This window comes from Macaca fascicularis, chromosome 1 (genome assembly GCF_037993035.2).
Source record: "Macaca fascicularis isolate 582-1 chromosome 1, T2T-MFA8v1.1".
NCBI classification, from domain to species: Eukaryota; Metazoa; Chordata; class Mammalia; order Primates; family Cercopithecidae; genus Macaca; species Macaca fascicularis.
The window spans coordinates 64,787,854-64,803,962 of record NC_088375.1 but is presented as its reverse complement, the minus strand read 5'-3'; the positions used below and the strand labels follow the sequence as shown (position 1 = coordinate 64,803,962).

At 47.5% G+C, this 16,109-nt stretch overlaps 1 protein-coding gene across 2 annotated transcripts; it reads left to right on the top strand.

Moving 5' to 3' along the window:
* Positions 1 to 3,457: 3,457 nt before the first annotated feature.
* FCAMR (Fc alpha and mu receptor) lies at positions 3,458 to 15,826 on the top strand. 2 transcript variants are annotated; one of them, XM_065541002.2, is made up of 8 exons: positions 3,458 to 3,620; positions 3,704 to 3,834; positions 6,791 to 6,851; positions 7,970 to 8,113; positions 11,260 to 11,598; positions 12,590 to 13,361; positions 13,974 to 14,092; positions 15,242 to 15,826. In XM_065541002.2, coding segments are annotated over exons 2-8 (1,476 nt in total). In that variant the 5' UTR covers positions 3,458 to 3,620; positions 3,704 to 3,795; the 3' UTR covers positions 15,244 to 15,826. The 2 variants fall into 2 exon arrangements, with proteins under 2 accessions (XP_065397074.1, XP_015304733.3); XM_015449247.4 differs by having other exon boundaries at positions 15,237 to 15,826.
* Positions 15,827 to 16,109: the final 283 nt, after the last annotated feature.

The window sequence follows — 16,109 nt, the reverse complement described above, 5'->3', positions numbered from 1 at the left end:
GACATCAGCCAGCTTCAGCCATTGGCCACCCTGGTGCTAACACAGTGTACACATTAAGGAAGGTGCACTATCAGAAGAATGAAGGCTATGCATGGGCCCAGCAAACAGTATAGGCTCCCACTAATCAACACTGAGTTAGTTACTATTGCTATCAAACATTCAACCTGCCAGCAACAGAGATGAACACCAAGCCCCCACAAATAGCACCATTCTTTGAGAAGACGGAGACCAATAGCCTCCTTAGTGGCAAGTTAACTTTTTGGGGGCCCTTTCCATCCTACGAGGACCAGTGATTCATTATCATAGGAGAATGTGTATTCAAAATAGCATCCTAACTGAATAATCTTAATCAGTAAGAAACATATTCATTTCCATTCTCAGACTCAAGTCACTCCAGAAAGATTATGCTAAGAGGTGCTGATCATGTTCTCCAACAGCAATTCATACCAACATTCTAGAATGAGCTACAGCTCAAGTCTTAGGCTAAAATGCTCCCATCTATGAAATAATCTCCTGGGATTCTTTACTCTGTGCTTTTGCCAACAGCCTGTACATGAACTTTAACTGTCTCAGCACTCAACTAACTGCCTTTGGAATGCCTCCTGTGTTTAGGCATTGAATATTGTTGAACTGCCAGCTTTGCTATCAGGTAAGTGGTGGTTGAGGTTATAAAAGCTTGCTAAATGCCATTATAAAATGATTATTTGTGCTATACAAATACTTTCTTCCGTTGTCATTTGGAGGAGTGACAAGTCTCATAGTTCACCTTCCTTTGTGAATTTCTAAGTAAGTAACCAAGGACTTGTATGAATGCAGGTGTTTTTAAATGATGTTTTCTTTAATACTTAGTATTCTACCTGAGCCAGGAGGGACCATGTGTCTTTCCAGCAGACAACAAGGGTAGAAAAAGCTTACAAAGTGGGTACAGCAGGCAGAAAGCTGCCATAACACATAAGGAGGAGGATAAGCATTGACTACCAAGGAAAGGGACAGGATTGGGTGAGCCACGTGGGAACCTAAAGCACCTCTGTCCACTGCTCTTCATTACACACTAGAAAGCACATTTTGGAGAGGGAAGAGATCCATATGGATTGTTTTACAGCACAAGTAGCTTTCCTTTCTTGGGTTAGTTTTCTGTTTGCTGGTTTTTACTCTCATGTGTGTATGTTTAACGAAGTCATTTGCTAACTGGGGGATTGGAGGTGGGAACTGGAGGACAGGGAATGGACAAAGCTCTTCCCAGATCTGACATCTGGTCAAGCCTGATTCCAGAGTCTAGGGCCTAAAATCAGAAGGTTATAGTGTCATATATCTATGTAAAGGAACCCCTGGGGCTTTGTATTGCATAAGAAAATTCAATTGTATCCCCAAGAGAAGCAGCCAGTATGGAGTTTTCTCCTCCATAAAGCTTCAGAGAAGGGACATCATGGCTCTGAGAAAGTGCTCTGGAAACTGGACCAGTGCATTACAATTAATTGTACTTTACTATAATTTTTGGTTTCTGTAATCAAAAAGTCTTCAAAGTGTTCGAAAGTAGATAAAACAGAAAAATATGCCCTTAAGGATGCAAATGGCAGCAACATTTACAAAATGGTGAAAATTTGACAAACGTTTACTTAAGAATATAAATTTAATTCAGAAGTGTCCTTAGACAAATTGATGAATTTTTAATCTTTCAAATGTGAAAATAATGGAAAGGAAAAGGAATAAAGGAAGGAAGGGAAGGAGGGAGGGAGAGGACCCTTGAATAGATGAAAACCATCAAAGGAATTTTTTTTCTTTTGAGAGTTCGATCATGATAAGACACCTGCTCGCTTTGCTACAAGCCAAGCTAATAATATTCTCAGCTAATGTTTAATGAAAATTAACTGCATACTAAGAACTTTGAATTATATGGATTATCACATTTGATCCACATAATAACTTTATGAGATAGGTGCTATTTTCTCTTCCCATGTCATTTTCCCAGTAAAAAGTAGAACTGAGATCTTAACTGAGAGGAGGGGGGAGTCTGACTCCAGAGTCTATGTGATCAAACATGACACTATACTGCTCCATGAGGAGTGGAAGGGGAGAACCTAGCCAGAGAGGCATTAGCTACCTCTCTACCACCTACAAGAAGGTCACTCATTTCTGGAAACGAGTCTCGGAAGGCAAGTCCACTGTATACAGTTCTTCGGGTCGTGAGCTGCTCGGGAGTGCCATTACTAAGGAGAGACCACTCACATTGTAGATGTATTTTAACTAATATGAGAGGCTATAGATGGAGGTGAAGATCTGGAGCTGTAGCACTGGAAGCTGCTGACCAAGTCCTGGGAGAGCAGCATAGACTGCTGTGCACGCAGTTACCAGCACACACAAGTGCACAATTGTCCTGTCATGGCCGAACTCCAAGCACCCATAGAGTTGTTTCTCTTCCTCTGCTATTGCTTTCAGTGACTCAGTTTCTACCCCCAATCTGCCTTCAAATTTGGAAGGGGAATCGCACGAATACATGCTGCCATCTATGGCTATGGCAAATTGCACAACAATATACCAACTGAATTTATTCTTAAGAAAGAGTTGCCGGGCGCAGTGGCTCAAGCCTGTAATCCCAGCACTTTGGGAGGCCGAGACGGGCGGATCACGAGGTCAGGAGATCGAGACCATCCTGGCTAACACGGTGAAACCCCGTCTCTACTAAAAAATACAAAAAACTAGCCGGGCGAGGTGGTGGGCGCCTGTAGTCCCAGCTACTTGGGAGGCTGAGGCAGGAGGATAGCATAAACCTGGGAGGCGGAGCTTGCAGTGAGCTGAGATCTGGCCACTGCACTCCAGCCTGGGCGACAGAGCGAGACTCCGTCTCAAAAAAAAAAAAAAAAAAAGAAAGAGTTGCCCTTTCTAAATGGCTCAGAGGTGCCATATTATCATATCTATCAGGGGTCCTAGTGAAGGTCCCAAATTACAGCTTGCAGCACCCTCATCCCCTTGTGCCCATTCATTGTTGAGTGCTTCAGCTGTACAAGCCATTTTAATGTCAGTTTCAGACCAACAGAGATTGGAAGATCACATCTTTTACAAGGAAAAAAACCCCATAAACTATTTTCCAAATGGAAATATTGGGGTATTTTTCAAGTATGTCATCTATTTGGGTAAGCCACACTTCTCAGTGTCTTCTTTCCATGAAGATCGTCTCATTTACTGTATTATGCTTTGTCCGGAACATGAATTAGTAACCATCAGCTCATGCAGCTCTGAAGTCAGTGATCCAAGCTGCCCAAAGTGCTTCTCTATGAGAGTTGGAGGGGCCAGGTCAGCTGAAGGGCACCAGCTGCCAGCCAAATGGTAGGGGAATTCCTCTCTTGAATTTTGAATTTTCCCTGCCCTCCTGCCCAAGTTGTTGCATCACTTGTCTGGGAGATGCCTGAATGGGCTGGTAAGCTGGGGCACCCTAAATAGTCTGAGACCCTGGACTGGAGGGGACACAAGAGGAGGAAGGACATGGATCACTGTTTTCTTTCTTGAAGCTACTGTTACCACCCTTGGAAAAGTTCTTCAGGAATAAGTGACAGTACGAATGACAAGGGATTAGGACTGGCTTCCTCTTATAAATAATAAAATCCAAAAAGAAGTGACTTGAGGTGAGTGACAGAGCTATGCCTTACACCCCAACCTTCTGTTGCTAGCTCCAGCTGCTTTCCACCATACCACCTTGACTTCTCAGTCTCCAGGTTTAAAGAAGAGCAACTAGAAGACGTCCAAACACCTGCATCTCATAAGAAGAAAAGTCCACCTGGATCTTGTTTCTGGACTGAGATGGATGGAGAGGCCACACTGAAGCTCAGAGAACAAAAGGTGAAATGAGGCTTTCTCCTGGAGGTTGGGATCTTGCCTCTGAATGTGGGGGGTGAACTGCAGTCATAGCTGTCACACATGCTCCTCAGTGCCCTTCCCAGAGCAGGTGGGCTTCTTCCCAGGAGGCCAGTTAAGGGTTCTAGGGTCCAGAACATAAGGGCTCCCTCTCAGTTCCCTATTATTCTGCTCACACCCACCAGAGTGCATGGTTCCTTAGAAGTCCTGGATAATTTAGAACCAAAAAAACGTTACAAAGAGAAGAAACATGGAGAACATGTGGGCAAAGCTCTTCTTTCATAGAGGAGAGGAACAGAACATTGGCCAAGTTATTGCAGCAGCCTCAGGCTGCTGCAGCCCCTCCTGAGTCCTGGTTCTGTGCTCTCTCCTCTATACCACACTGACTCCTTCCCTTCTTATCTGCTGCCCAGGGGATGTGGGGAGGGGATAGGAATGAACTGGGGCTCAGAGGGCCAGTAGGCATCTGGGAAGTCACACAGCAGCCTGTGCTGAAGCTGAGGTGAGGTGCATGCCCTTCCCAGCAAGATGAGAGGGACAAGAGAGTACCCTCATGTGGTCTCATCCCCTAAAATGCAGTGGGCAGTAACAGAAGCCTGTGGCCCCAGGCTACTGATTATGGCCCCCTGTCTCCTGGAGAAAGGATTTCTGAAGGTCATTGGCAGAGAGGGTGACTTGGAGACATTCCGTTGAATATTATCCTTCCAGCCTCCAATCAAAGCTGATAATTCCCTGGAAACATTTTATCTTATACTCCTGCTTCCTCATTGCCCCATGGAACCGGCTTTTCTTCCTGAAGCCCAGAGATTGCTGCACCGGTGGCTTCAGAGGAACTGGATGGTGTGATGCAGAGACTTTGGCCCCAACACATGCTGCATCAGCACTTAGTGCTTTAGAAAAATTTGCCCAGCGGGTGTCTAGGTGCCAGCCCCAGAATCAGCCAGGACTTGGTGAATATTAATCAAATTATGAATTAGGTGCAAGAACACCCTGGGAGAGTCTCCGGGTGGGGACAGGAAGCTCTGTAAGGCAGGGAAGGGTCTGAGACTGCCATCGCAGTGCCCAAGCTAGGGGACTTGCTAGAGGGAAGGCACAGAAACATGCATAAAGAGCCTATCGACTTTTAAAGATCTGGCCACCCTTGGGACTCAAACTGGATAGAGCAGGGAAAGGCCTCAGTGGAGAGGGCTGGGCAGAGTCAAGCTGAGGTGACAACTTGCCAAGTCTCATTGCAGGAAAACAAGATCAGGGCCACCCCATGGACTCTCTACTTTTCTCTTCTGTCCCCTCTCTTCCCTTTTCCCTTCTTTCACCTCCTACCTCTCCTTTTCTCTCCCCTTTCTCCTACTTCCTTTGCCTCCTCTTTTCCCCTCTTCCCTGTTTTCCTCTTTGTGATTCCCTCCTGTACAGCCTGTGTCCCAAACTGGCCAGTGGCTTTGCATGGCTTAAACTGTTTGGGGAGTGAGGGGGTTTCTGCCCATGGGCCAAACCATTGACTGTTAGCACCTGTCCTCAACAGTAGTGAGGAACATAACAGAGTAGGAAGAAAACTCACTGGCTAACTGTAGTTTGCTTTTTAAAAAATCTATAGGTCCCAGAAACAGAAGCAGTAGATAGATTCAAAGAGTAGATTTTTAATCAATCAAAAAGCATCCATGAATACCCTCTAGGGAATACAAAAGAAGTATAACGTACAATCTCTGTCTTTTTTTTTTTTTTTTTTGAGACAGAGTCTTGCTCTGTCACCCAAGTGGGAGTGCAGTGGCATGGGCTCACTGCAACCTCCACCTTCTGGGTTCAAGCAATTCTCTGCTTTAGTCTTCTGAGTAGCTGGGATTATAGGTGCGTGCCACCACATCGGGCTAACTTTTGTATTTTTAGTAAAGACGGGGTTTTACCATGTTGGTCAGGCTGGTCTTGAACTCCTAACCTCGTGAGCCACCCACCTCAGCCTCCCAAAGTGCTGGGATTTCAGGCATGAGCCACTGCACCCAGCCACAATCTGTCTTTTTCATCAGCAAGTGGTGAAAGACCTTTGAGTAGTGATCAGTATGGTGTCCGTTAAAAGAGGAGGGTTACTGTTCACAATAGCTGTGCATTTCACATCTACAATGTGCTAGATCCCCTTTCAGAGCATGATGGGAGAGAGATGAAACACAAAGCCGTACCCTCTGGAAGCTCCCCAGGCCAGTGGGAGAGACCAGAGAGGGGTGAAGGTCAGTGTGGATCGGGGGACAGAGAGGGCTTTCTAGAAGTTGTGGAGAAGAAACAGAATAGCACCCTAGTGCAGAGAGCTGCTTGGTCTGAGATTTACTTTTTAACTCCTTGTTACTGACCAGAGGCACACTAACAGTGACACAGAAATCTTCCCTTGAAAAAACCAATTCCCCTTCTGTGAACAGGAAGTGGCGAGGAGAGGAACAGAAGTGGACTACTCCAGGCTCATTGCTGGCACTTTACCACGATCTCACTTAAGCTGTGAAACAACAACCCCATGCAGATTCCTTCATTCCCCTGAAAAGGAATCGAATCCCTGAGACTAACTTTCCAAAGTCCCACAATTCCAACTAGAGTTTAGACTTCAAATGTGGCCTTTCCATTACACGGTGCTCCCACAAACTCAGAGCTCCAGGCTGGCAAGTGGGTGCCCGGGCTAGAATCCTACAGAGGGAGTTTCACCTCTTCTGAACACAGAACCCTTAAGGGTAAGGGACATTTTAGCCTCGTGGACGTTACCAAAATGTGCATGCTTAGGAGGCTAAGGATAAAGTCATGCTTTCTCAGGGAGGGAAGTGCTTGTCTTAGTCTCAGATATCTGCAACCCAGCCTCTGCGCCGAGCAAACCGAGATCCCAAAGCGAGAAGATGCTTGTTCTTTCAAGTCCCCACTGCCCTCACCCAGCTTCTCTCAGGCCTCTTTTCATTTAGAGTGTTTTTTGCAGGTTGCCAACAGGAGGGCAGGATGGAAAATGCCTTTCTTCCTCATACTGTGCCTGCTACAAGGTGAGTCCCAAACCCAGATCAGGTTCAGGGCTTACAAAACCAGACCTGAGTCTTCCAGGCTGCCCTAAAGTTCCTCACAGGCTGGTATGGTAAAACTGTCCAGGTATAAACCATGCTTAGATGACAAATGGCAAATAGATGCTTAATAAGTAATGACTGAATAAATTAATGAATGAAAGAAAATTCTATGATAATACCAAAAAAAAAGGATTAACAACTGGCTTAAAAACAAATCAGAGTTTTAATGAATCAAAGGTAGCCAGTAAGTCTGGGCACAGTGGCTCACACCTATACTCCCAGCACTTTGGCAGGCCAAGGCAGGCAGATCACAAGGTCAGGGGTTCGAGACCAGCCTGACCAACATGGTAAAATCCTGTCTCTACTAAAAATACAGAAATTAGCTGGGCATGGTGGCACGCACCTGTAGTCCCAGCTACTTGGGAGGCTGAGGCAGAAGAATCGCTTGAATCCGGGAGGCTGAGGTTGCAGTGAGCTGAGATTGCGCCACAGTACTCCAGCCTGGGCAACAGAGCGAGACTCCATCTCAAAAGAAAAGCAAAAACAAAAAAAAAGCAGCCAATATTTGAGTAAGCACTCTGTGTGATAAAATCACGCCACCTTTTTAACCTCCTGCTGTCCCTTTTAAAATTTTTCAGTAACAGCAGGCTTCCCCTGCCCCCAAATGACAACTCAGGCAGGCCCATGATTTTTCTGCTAAGTAACAGTCCTAAATTAATTGCTTTAAGTCTCAAACGTTCTAAATTTGATCATTTAAAGTTTCCAGTTAAATACTTTGGTCAGCACTTTAATCTTCATTTAAAGGTATACTCCCTCATCCCCACAAGGCCTGCAGTCCAGGAAGGGGGTGTGGTTGCTGCCTTCCCACTTCCCCACCCCCCTCTCCTCCCCCTCTAGGCAGCTGCTGCCTGAGACCCTAGCAAGGTGGTAGCAGTGGGAGGGAGAAGCTGCAGGAGGGCAGGCAGCTCTTACTTGATGGATGGCCTGGAGCTATCTGGCCTGGCAGGGGTTTGGAGCTGGCTGTTTGCTTCTTCCTCTGTGGGTGCCTTTCTGGACACATGGATAGCTCCCTGATGACCCACCTCCTTCCTTTGCTGCAGGTTCTTCTTTCGCCCTTCCACAAAAAAGACCCCATCCGAGCTGGCTGTGGGAGGGCTCTCTCCCCTCCAGGACCCATCTCCGGACCATGGGAACACTCAGGCCTTCGTCATCCCTCTGCTGGAGGGAGGAGAGCTCCTTTGCAGGTAAAACCTCTACCCTCCCTTTGTTCAACCATGGACCTCAGACCTCTCAGGGTCTCTCAGATCAAGTCAGGCTCCCTACAGCTATAGGGAGCCCTAGCCTCTCCTAATGGAAGCCATAGCAATAGACAATTGCTGAGTAACAATGATGAGATGAGAGCCAGGGCACCCACCTCCACGGATGAGCAGAGAATTGGCATCAGGGCCCCCAGGTGGGTACACATTGACCCTAAAATGCTGGCCTGGTCTTGAATTCTTACGGTAGTTAATATAAAATTTCCCAAACCTTAATTATTATTTATAACAAAGAGCTACTAATCAGTGATCTATCAAATGAATCCTTAAGGTATTGGTTCTTAACTTTGGTATTAATAGAAAATTATGTGCATTGCAAGGGTCGATTAAGGGTTCTTAATCAGCTTTCTACTGTAAAGTCAGACCACCGCGTCCTGCTGATTAATGGAACCATGCTCCTCTCAAATGTGCCACATGCAGATCAGGAGAATACCTGAAATCCGGGGTATGCACACTTTATCAGGGCATCATCACTGTTGTCCTGAAATGGTCCTTGTTTGTCATTGTGAATGTTGCAAATATTCACAACTTGGTAAATTTAAATGGTAATTTAACTTTCCCATTAGTGGCATGGTTTGGGTTGTGTTGTTTAATTAAACTTACAGTGAGTATCAGTACAGCCATAACATTTATGACCTCTACTCTTCCGGTAATTAGACCTGAGTACACACATAATAGGCAGGGTAGGTTTCCCGGGCTTGTGCATTCACACAGGACCCCATACTCAGAAGGTACTCGGCTTAATGCTCTGCTGTTGCCATGTTGAAATTCCTAATAACTTTTGAACAAGAAGTCCTGCATTTTCATTTTGCTCTGGCACCCGCAAACTACTTAACCGTTCCTGGTAATAGGATTATATTAGGCCATTTTTACAGTGCTATAAAGAAATACCTGACACTGAGTAATTTATACAGAAAAGAAGCATACTTTTGCTCATGGTTCTGCAGGCTGTACAGGAAGCATGGTGCCGGTATCTGCTTGGCTTCTGGTGAGGCTTTAGGGAGCGTTTGCTCATGGGGGAGGCAAAACAGGAGCAGCACAGCACATAGCGAGAGAGGGAGCAAGAGAAGGGGTGAGGGGAGGCCCCAGATCTCATGTAAACTGAGAAATAACTCATTTAGCACCAAGGGGATGGTGCTAAACCATTCATGATGGATGCCCCCACGACTCAATCACCTCCCACCAGGCCCCACCCTCAACATTGGGAAATACATTCCAGCATGAGATTTGGAGGAGACAAACATCCAAACCAAATCAAGGATATTAAACTGCACTTTCTGGGGTTTAGAGGTCCTAAAGACAGAACAAACTGATAGGTGCCAGGCATCCACATCCTACCACAAGATGCTGAACCACATGTCCAGGGCTGTAGAAAGACACCATAGAGCTAGTCCCAGCAACAGCCCCGCGGGAATCTGTCCAGGCCAAATGAGGGAAGGAGAGAATCATCAGCGGCTGCAGAGCTCACTGTGTCAGAGAGCTGTCCCTGTGTTGTGGTCCCCTCCACTTGTCCCAGGGGACAGGAGACATCACTTTTTCCTCACTTTAAGCCAAGTAAGAGAAGGAACTTCCAGAAAGTCACTCAACAAGTTTGCTCTTTGTCCCAGATTTCTTCTGACCGCAGGACGCAGGCGTGCTTCCTGTGTTAAATGCAGGGCCTCCACCTAGAGGGCCACCCAGAGGGGACTATGACCACAGAGCAGGGCAGATAGCCAGAAGTCATAGGCTTGTGGGTGGTGGCCACCAAAGGCCAGCAGAAGAACATGCAGTTCTCATAAGGAGAAAACGACAGCCATATATGTTAAAAATATATCTGGTAGGCAAAAAAGAAGCAGCCTTGGTCATCTGCCATGCCCAGAAAGCACCAAGGGCAGATCACAACTGTCTCATTCACCTCTCCTCTCCCCACTCTACCCAACCCTGCAGGGACCCCCAAACAGAAGCTTTGAATAGGGGAAGGGGTAGAGCAAAGCAAGAGACTCCAACCATGCCCCCCTCCTCCATGACAGACTCCAAGCCCAGCTGGGAGAAAGGAAAAGGTTTTGACTGGGCAAGAGATTGGAGTTGTAATCTTTCATTGGACTGGACTGGATGTGTAAGTTTAGACTAAGTGGGGCTTTTTGTTATCCAGGAGAGATTATGAAAGCTACTATACATGAGATTGTGCCTGAGATTTCATCAAAGATCAGAGATGTCCATGGAGAAGATATGAAGAGGCAGTGAGAGAAAGAATAAACTTTGTTTCTGCTTGCACCGCATCACATTTAAGTCATCCAGGAAGCTGGCCATATATGTGGTTCAACTACGAATTGTCCTTATGCCTGTTGCCAAGCAGACATATTCACAGTACTGCTCATCTGTGCTTATATGGTGGCATTTGGTTGTTTCTGTTTCTATGGAAAAGTGACTAGTGTGAAGAATTTTACAACCACTGGTCCAGAAAGGTACCCAGCAAGCAGAACGGGATTCTTGTGTTTCAGGGCTCCTCGTCTTTTGCACATGAAAGATACACTGATATATTCTTACTGTTTAGCATCTCTCTTTTACATCCCATGCAAACCAGAGTCCTTCTATCAGGGAATCATCACTGGTGTCCTGAAAGGGTCCTTGTTTATAATTGTGAATATTTTTGTATTTTAATGATAAATTATCATTTAATGTTATCGTCGGTGGCATCGGTTGGACGGTGTTGTCTAAATCTACAGTGAGGAGTGACTGAGTGAGTGAGTGTCAGATGTTGCCTCAGCCCTCCTACATGTGCTTAGATAGCATCATTTTAAACATCTGCATTGGAGCACAGGGGAACCATGCTCTGGATGGACCAGGATAGCACAGGATAAGTGTTAGCTAAATAGTGGGTAAGATTATGATGACATTTTCATCTTCCATACCTCGGGGCAACATCAGCTTTCCCAATTGCTGAGTTCTGCCATTTCTATATTGATTCTGCTCCATGTTCACAGTGGCATTTTCTGACCTGACCTCTAATTCTGGCAGAGTTCAGAGCTCGTGACTCCCCAAACAGTGACTATGCTCACCACTCCCTCTCCTTTGACTTCCTTCTCTTTCTACAGCTCCAAATGCATTGAAGGGCTCAAGGCTGGTGTCTGGGGAGCCTGGAGGAGCTGTCACCATCCGCTGCCATTATGCCCCCTCATCTGTCAACAGGCACCAAAGGAAGTACTGGTGCCGTCTGGGGCCCCCAAGATGGATCTGCCAGACCATTGTGTCCACCAGCCACTACACTCACCATCGCTATCGTGACCGTGTGGCCCTCACAGACTTTCCACAGAGAGGCCTGTTTGTGGTGAGGCTGTCCCAACTGTCCCCGGATGACATCGGATGCTACCTCTGCGGCATTGGAAGTGAAAATGCCATGCTGTTCTTAAGCATGAATCTGACCATCTCTGCAGGTACGAGCTGATGGCTGATGGGTCAAGCTTGGTGAAGCACATTCTAGGAAGGAGGAAGTGCAAGAGAAGGCTCAGAGACCTAGAAGGGCTTGAAACATTAGGGAAGTACAATGAAAAGCTGGGGCAAGGCAAAGACTTTAAGAAGTAGGCTTTCATTTCAGAAGAAGGCTACCTTCAAAAGAAAGGGAGATTTTAGGAAAAACTTCACCCAGTGAATGCATGTACACTCTCCCACCCGAGTACCCCAAATGTCATGAAATATATATTTGGAGATGGCTCCAAGAATGGGATAATGTGGCTTCTTAGGATCCTGATAGCTACATGTTCAGACATGCAGAGAAGCGGCAGGACTGCAGAGGAGGTGTGACAGGCAGGACGAAAGAATTGCAACTGAGCTGTCCCTCATGCAGACTCTTGCTGAGCCCCTCAGCAGGCATCTGACAGATCCCAGGCCTAGGCCCTCTGTGGCAGGTTCTGGTTGTTGATCCCAAGTCAGGCACCCAGAGCATAGGAAGGGCATCCAGGCTGTGAAAGGCCACTTGGCAGAGGAGACAGCATGACAGGAGGCAGCCTGAGAGCAGGTTAATTCTAGTAGATGCTGCTCTCCAGCCGCCTGCTGCAACTGGCTGCTCTGCTAGAACTGCAGTGTTTCTTTTGTCTTTTTTGAAGACCAGTACATGCTGGAAGATGGGCCTCTGGAGAAAGCAGCTTGGGGGTTCAAGACAGCTGGATAGAAAACATGTGAGCATGGGAAAAGGAAATAGGAATATAACATGTCAGTGTCTGCCACAGACTAGAGAATGCCTGCCACAGATAATGGATAATGAAAAATTTTCCTATTTTTTATTTTATCCATCCTATTGGTCAAAGACTGCATCTCTTAGTGAGGTTGCATTCCACTTAGCAGACATGTGAAACCTGGTGTCCTTTGCCAAAACCAGTAGGCCACCTGCCAGCCTTCCCATGTGGCCTCCCTCTGCTCTCCACACAGGTCCCTCCAGCACCCTCCCCACAGCCACTCCAGCTGTTGGGGAGCTCACCATGCGATCCTATGGAACAGCATTTCCGGTGGCCAATAGATGGATCCCAGGAACCACCCAGACCTCAGGACAGGGGACAGCATGGGACACAGTTGCTTCAACTCCAGGAACCAGCATGACCACAGCTTCAGCTGAGGGAAGCCAAACCCCAGGAGCAACAAGGCTAGCAGCTCCAGGGACAGGCAGCTGGGCGGAGGGTTCTGTCAAAGTACCAGCTCCCATTCCAGAGAGTCCAGCTGCAAAAAGCAGAAGCATGTCCGATACAACAGAAGGTGTTTGGGGGGGCACCAGAAGCTCAGTGACAAACGGGGTGAGAGCCAGCAAGGACAGGAGGGAGATGACAACTACCAAGGCTGATAGGCCAAAGGAGGACACAGAGGGGGTCAGGATCACTCTTGATGTGGCCAAAAATGTCCTAGGAACCATTAGGCCACCAGCTCTGGTCTCAGAAACTCTGGCCTGGGAAATCCTCCCACAAGCAACGCCAGTTTCTAAGCAACAATCTCTGGGCTACGTTGGAGAAACAACTCCAGCTGTAGGCTTGTGGACCTTGGGAACTCCAGCTGCAGGTGTGTGGACCAGCATAGAGGCAGCATCTGGGGAAGGAAGTGCTGCAGGGGACCTAGATGCTGCCACTGGAGACAGAGGTCCCCAAGCAACGCTGAGCCAGGCCCCGGCAGTAGGACCCTGGAGGCCCCCTGGCAAGGAGTCCTCTGTGAAGAGGTAACCCCCAGGCACCTTCTCCCAGTCAGGGGGCCCCATATCTGTCTCATCCCCAGCATGCAAGGGAGGCCCCTCTCCCTCTGCTCACTTCTCTCTCTTTGTACCCACAAGACAGTGACGTACACATCAGATGCCCTCCCTCACTCAAGGGGCCTTGCTGTGAGAACGCTCCCTGTGGTTTTCAAGTGATATCTAAATGACAGAAAGACAATATTTAGGCTGGAATCTTCATTAGGACTTTCTGTTTTTAAAGATGAGGAATAGAAGCTCCAGAGAGAGGGGGTGTGGCACTGAAGCCACAAGGAAAGGTTGTAGCAGAGCCCATTGCTCAGGCTGGAGTCGCTGGCTCCCACCAAGTCCTCTTTCTCATTGGGAGACATCACAGGGCCCACACACAGATGGGTGGAAGAGGGAAAAGGATTTGGGTTTGGAAGCCTGAAGACAGAGATTCTAGTCCCAGCTCTGCCACTAACCTGCCATGGGAAACAGGGTTGCCCACTTGCTTTGGCCTCAGCTCCCCCACCTGTAAAATAAGGACATGGGCAAATGGTCTTTAATCTTCTGCCCGGCTCCAACCTCCTCTCTCCTGGGCTCTTTCCATCCCCACTCTAGTGCTTTTCCAGAAGAGGAGAGCAGCTCTCGGACCCTGGCTCCTGTCTCTACCATGCTGGCCCTGTTTATGCTTATGGCTCTGGTTCCATTGCAAAGGAAGCTCCGGAGAAGGAGGATCTGTGAGTTCAGTAGCCCCAAGGCTAAACAGAAGAGTTCTGGTTCCCACCTGACACCCTCAGGGCTGGGCAGGGGTAGAGTCCTGCCAGGACTTTTCAGTGTAGAAGAGCTAAATTCTAGCCTAAGCCATTTAACCACTCTTGTCCTAGGTTTCATTTCTTTCTTTCTTTCTTCCATCCTTCCTTCCTTCCTTCCTTCCTTCCTTTCTCCTTCCTTCCTTCCTTTCTTTCTTTCTTTCTTTTTCTCTCTCTCTCTTTCCTTCCTTCCTTCCTTCCTTCCTTCCTTCCTTCCTTCCTTCCTTCCTTCCTCCCTCCCTCCCTTCCTTCTTTCTTTCTTTTCTTTCTTTTTTTTTTTTTTTGATGGAGTCTTGTTCTGTCATCCAGGCTGGAGTACAGTGCTGCAATCTCGGCTCACTACAACCTCTGTCTCCCAGATTCAAGCAATTCTCCTGCCTCAGCCTCCCAAGTAGCTGGGACTACAGGCGTGTACCATCATGCCTGGCTAATTTTTGTATTTTTAGTAGAGATGGGGTTTCACCATGTTGGCCAGAACTCCAGACATCAAGTGATCCTCAGCCTCCCAAATTGCTGTGATTATAGGCGTGAGCCACCCTGCCCAAACTGCCTTGGTTTTTAACCAATAAAATCAGAAATTATCTCTGTACTTATGTGTCAATTACATCCCAGAGCACAAGGAGAAGCTCTTGGAGGATTACAAAGGCTGTGATGCCTATGTTAACCATAAGCCTCATAAGCAACCCTCACAGCAGAGAGCAGGAGTGCAAGGCCCAGATCTGGGATCAAACCTCGTATTTTCCCCCTTCTGCAAGGCCCTGCTAAAATTCTCTGAGAGCAATGTGCCCAGGTTTAAGTACTCTTAAAGTGACAGCTCTGTGATATGTAGACCTAGTAAAGAAAGGGTGAGATTTTCTGTCAGCAAGTGGAGAAGGCTAAGGTTCTCAGACCCAGGTCCCGAAGTCCAAGTCCTATCAGGGGGTAGGCTGGCTTAACCTAACCAACTAGGGCTCCATTGCTTCTGTGTCAGAAAGTTCTTGAAAACTTGCAGTGGGTGGGAGTGGTTCTTAGGAAATCAGAGTCAGTGCTGTCCTTACCCAGAACCCTCACAGTCTGGTCTGTGTCTCTGCAGCTCAGGAGGCAGAAAGGGTCACCCTAATTCAGATGACACATTTTCTGGAAGTGAACCTCCAACCAGACCAGCTGCCCCATGTGGAAAGAAAGATGCTCCAGGATGACTCTCTTCCTGCTGAGGCCAGCCTGACTGCCCCAGAGAGGAATCCAGGACCCTGAGGGACAGAAAGATGAACTGTTCAGTTACCATGGGAGGAGGACCAAGATCAAAGGCCTCCAGGACCCCAGCCTCTTTCCATCATCCTTCCTCCACCTGTGGGAAGAGAAGGTGATGAAGCCGGGGCTCCACCCACGGAAGAAAGGCTGGCTGTCCTTGGGCCCAAGAAAGTCAAGCATTATCCACGTCCGAAGGTTACAAGATGACTCAAAGGAGACTTCAAGAAAGTTGTATGAAACACTGGAAGAGGTCACCTAGGAAAAGTGTGAAATTTCCATTCCTGAATGTTTGAAAATAGAAGAGGCTTCCAATAAGTGTGGAAAGTGACAAATCCTCTATCATCACTCCCAGCCCTTGCTGGGGGCCCCTTTTCTGACTATTGTTAGCACTCAGCCTCCCACTCACATTTAATTATATTTAAGTGTACCAGCCTTGCCTTCTCAAGTAGATTCTAAGCTCCTTTAGGGCAGTAATTGCGTTTTATCTGTCTCGTGATGTCCCCCAGAGAACTTCCAACTCAGTAGGACCCCAATAAATACCTGTGGCTGATTGACTGACTTGGGGGCTCAGTGGCCTCTGGGCACCCTGCCTCTGCAAGAGCTCTGGGTCCCCCTGGGCATCTGTCCCTCCTTTTCAGGGTCCCTTAGATGACCCCACAGGCAGCTGGTTTCTACACTGAGACCAAAAGGGCAACCACCCATTCTTCACATCATC

What these genes read in the sequence shown, in the direction of transcription:
- FCAMR (XM_015449247.4), top strand. Translation starts at nt 3,796, where the DNA reads ATGGATGGAGAGGCCACACTGAAGCTCAGAGAACAAAAG. An exon ending in CATACTGTGCCTGCTACAAG is followed by an intron (nt 6,852 to 7,969) that starts GTGAGTCCCAAA and finishes CCTTTGCTGCAG; the next exon opens with GTTCTTCTTTCGCCCTTCCA. An exon ending in GGAGGAGAGCTCCTTTGCAG is followed by an intron (nt 8,114 to 11,259) that starts GTAAAACCTCTA and finishes CTCTTTCTACAG; the next exon opens with CTCCAAATGCATTGAAGGGC.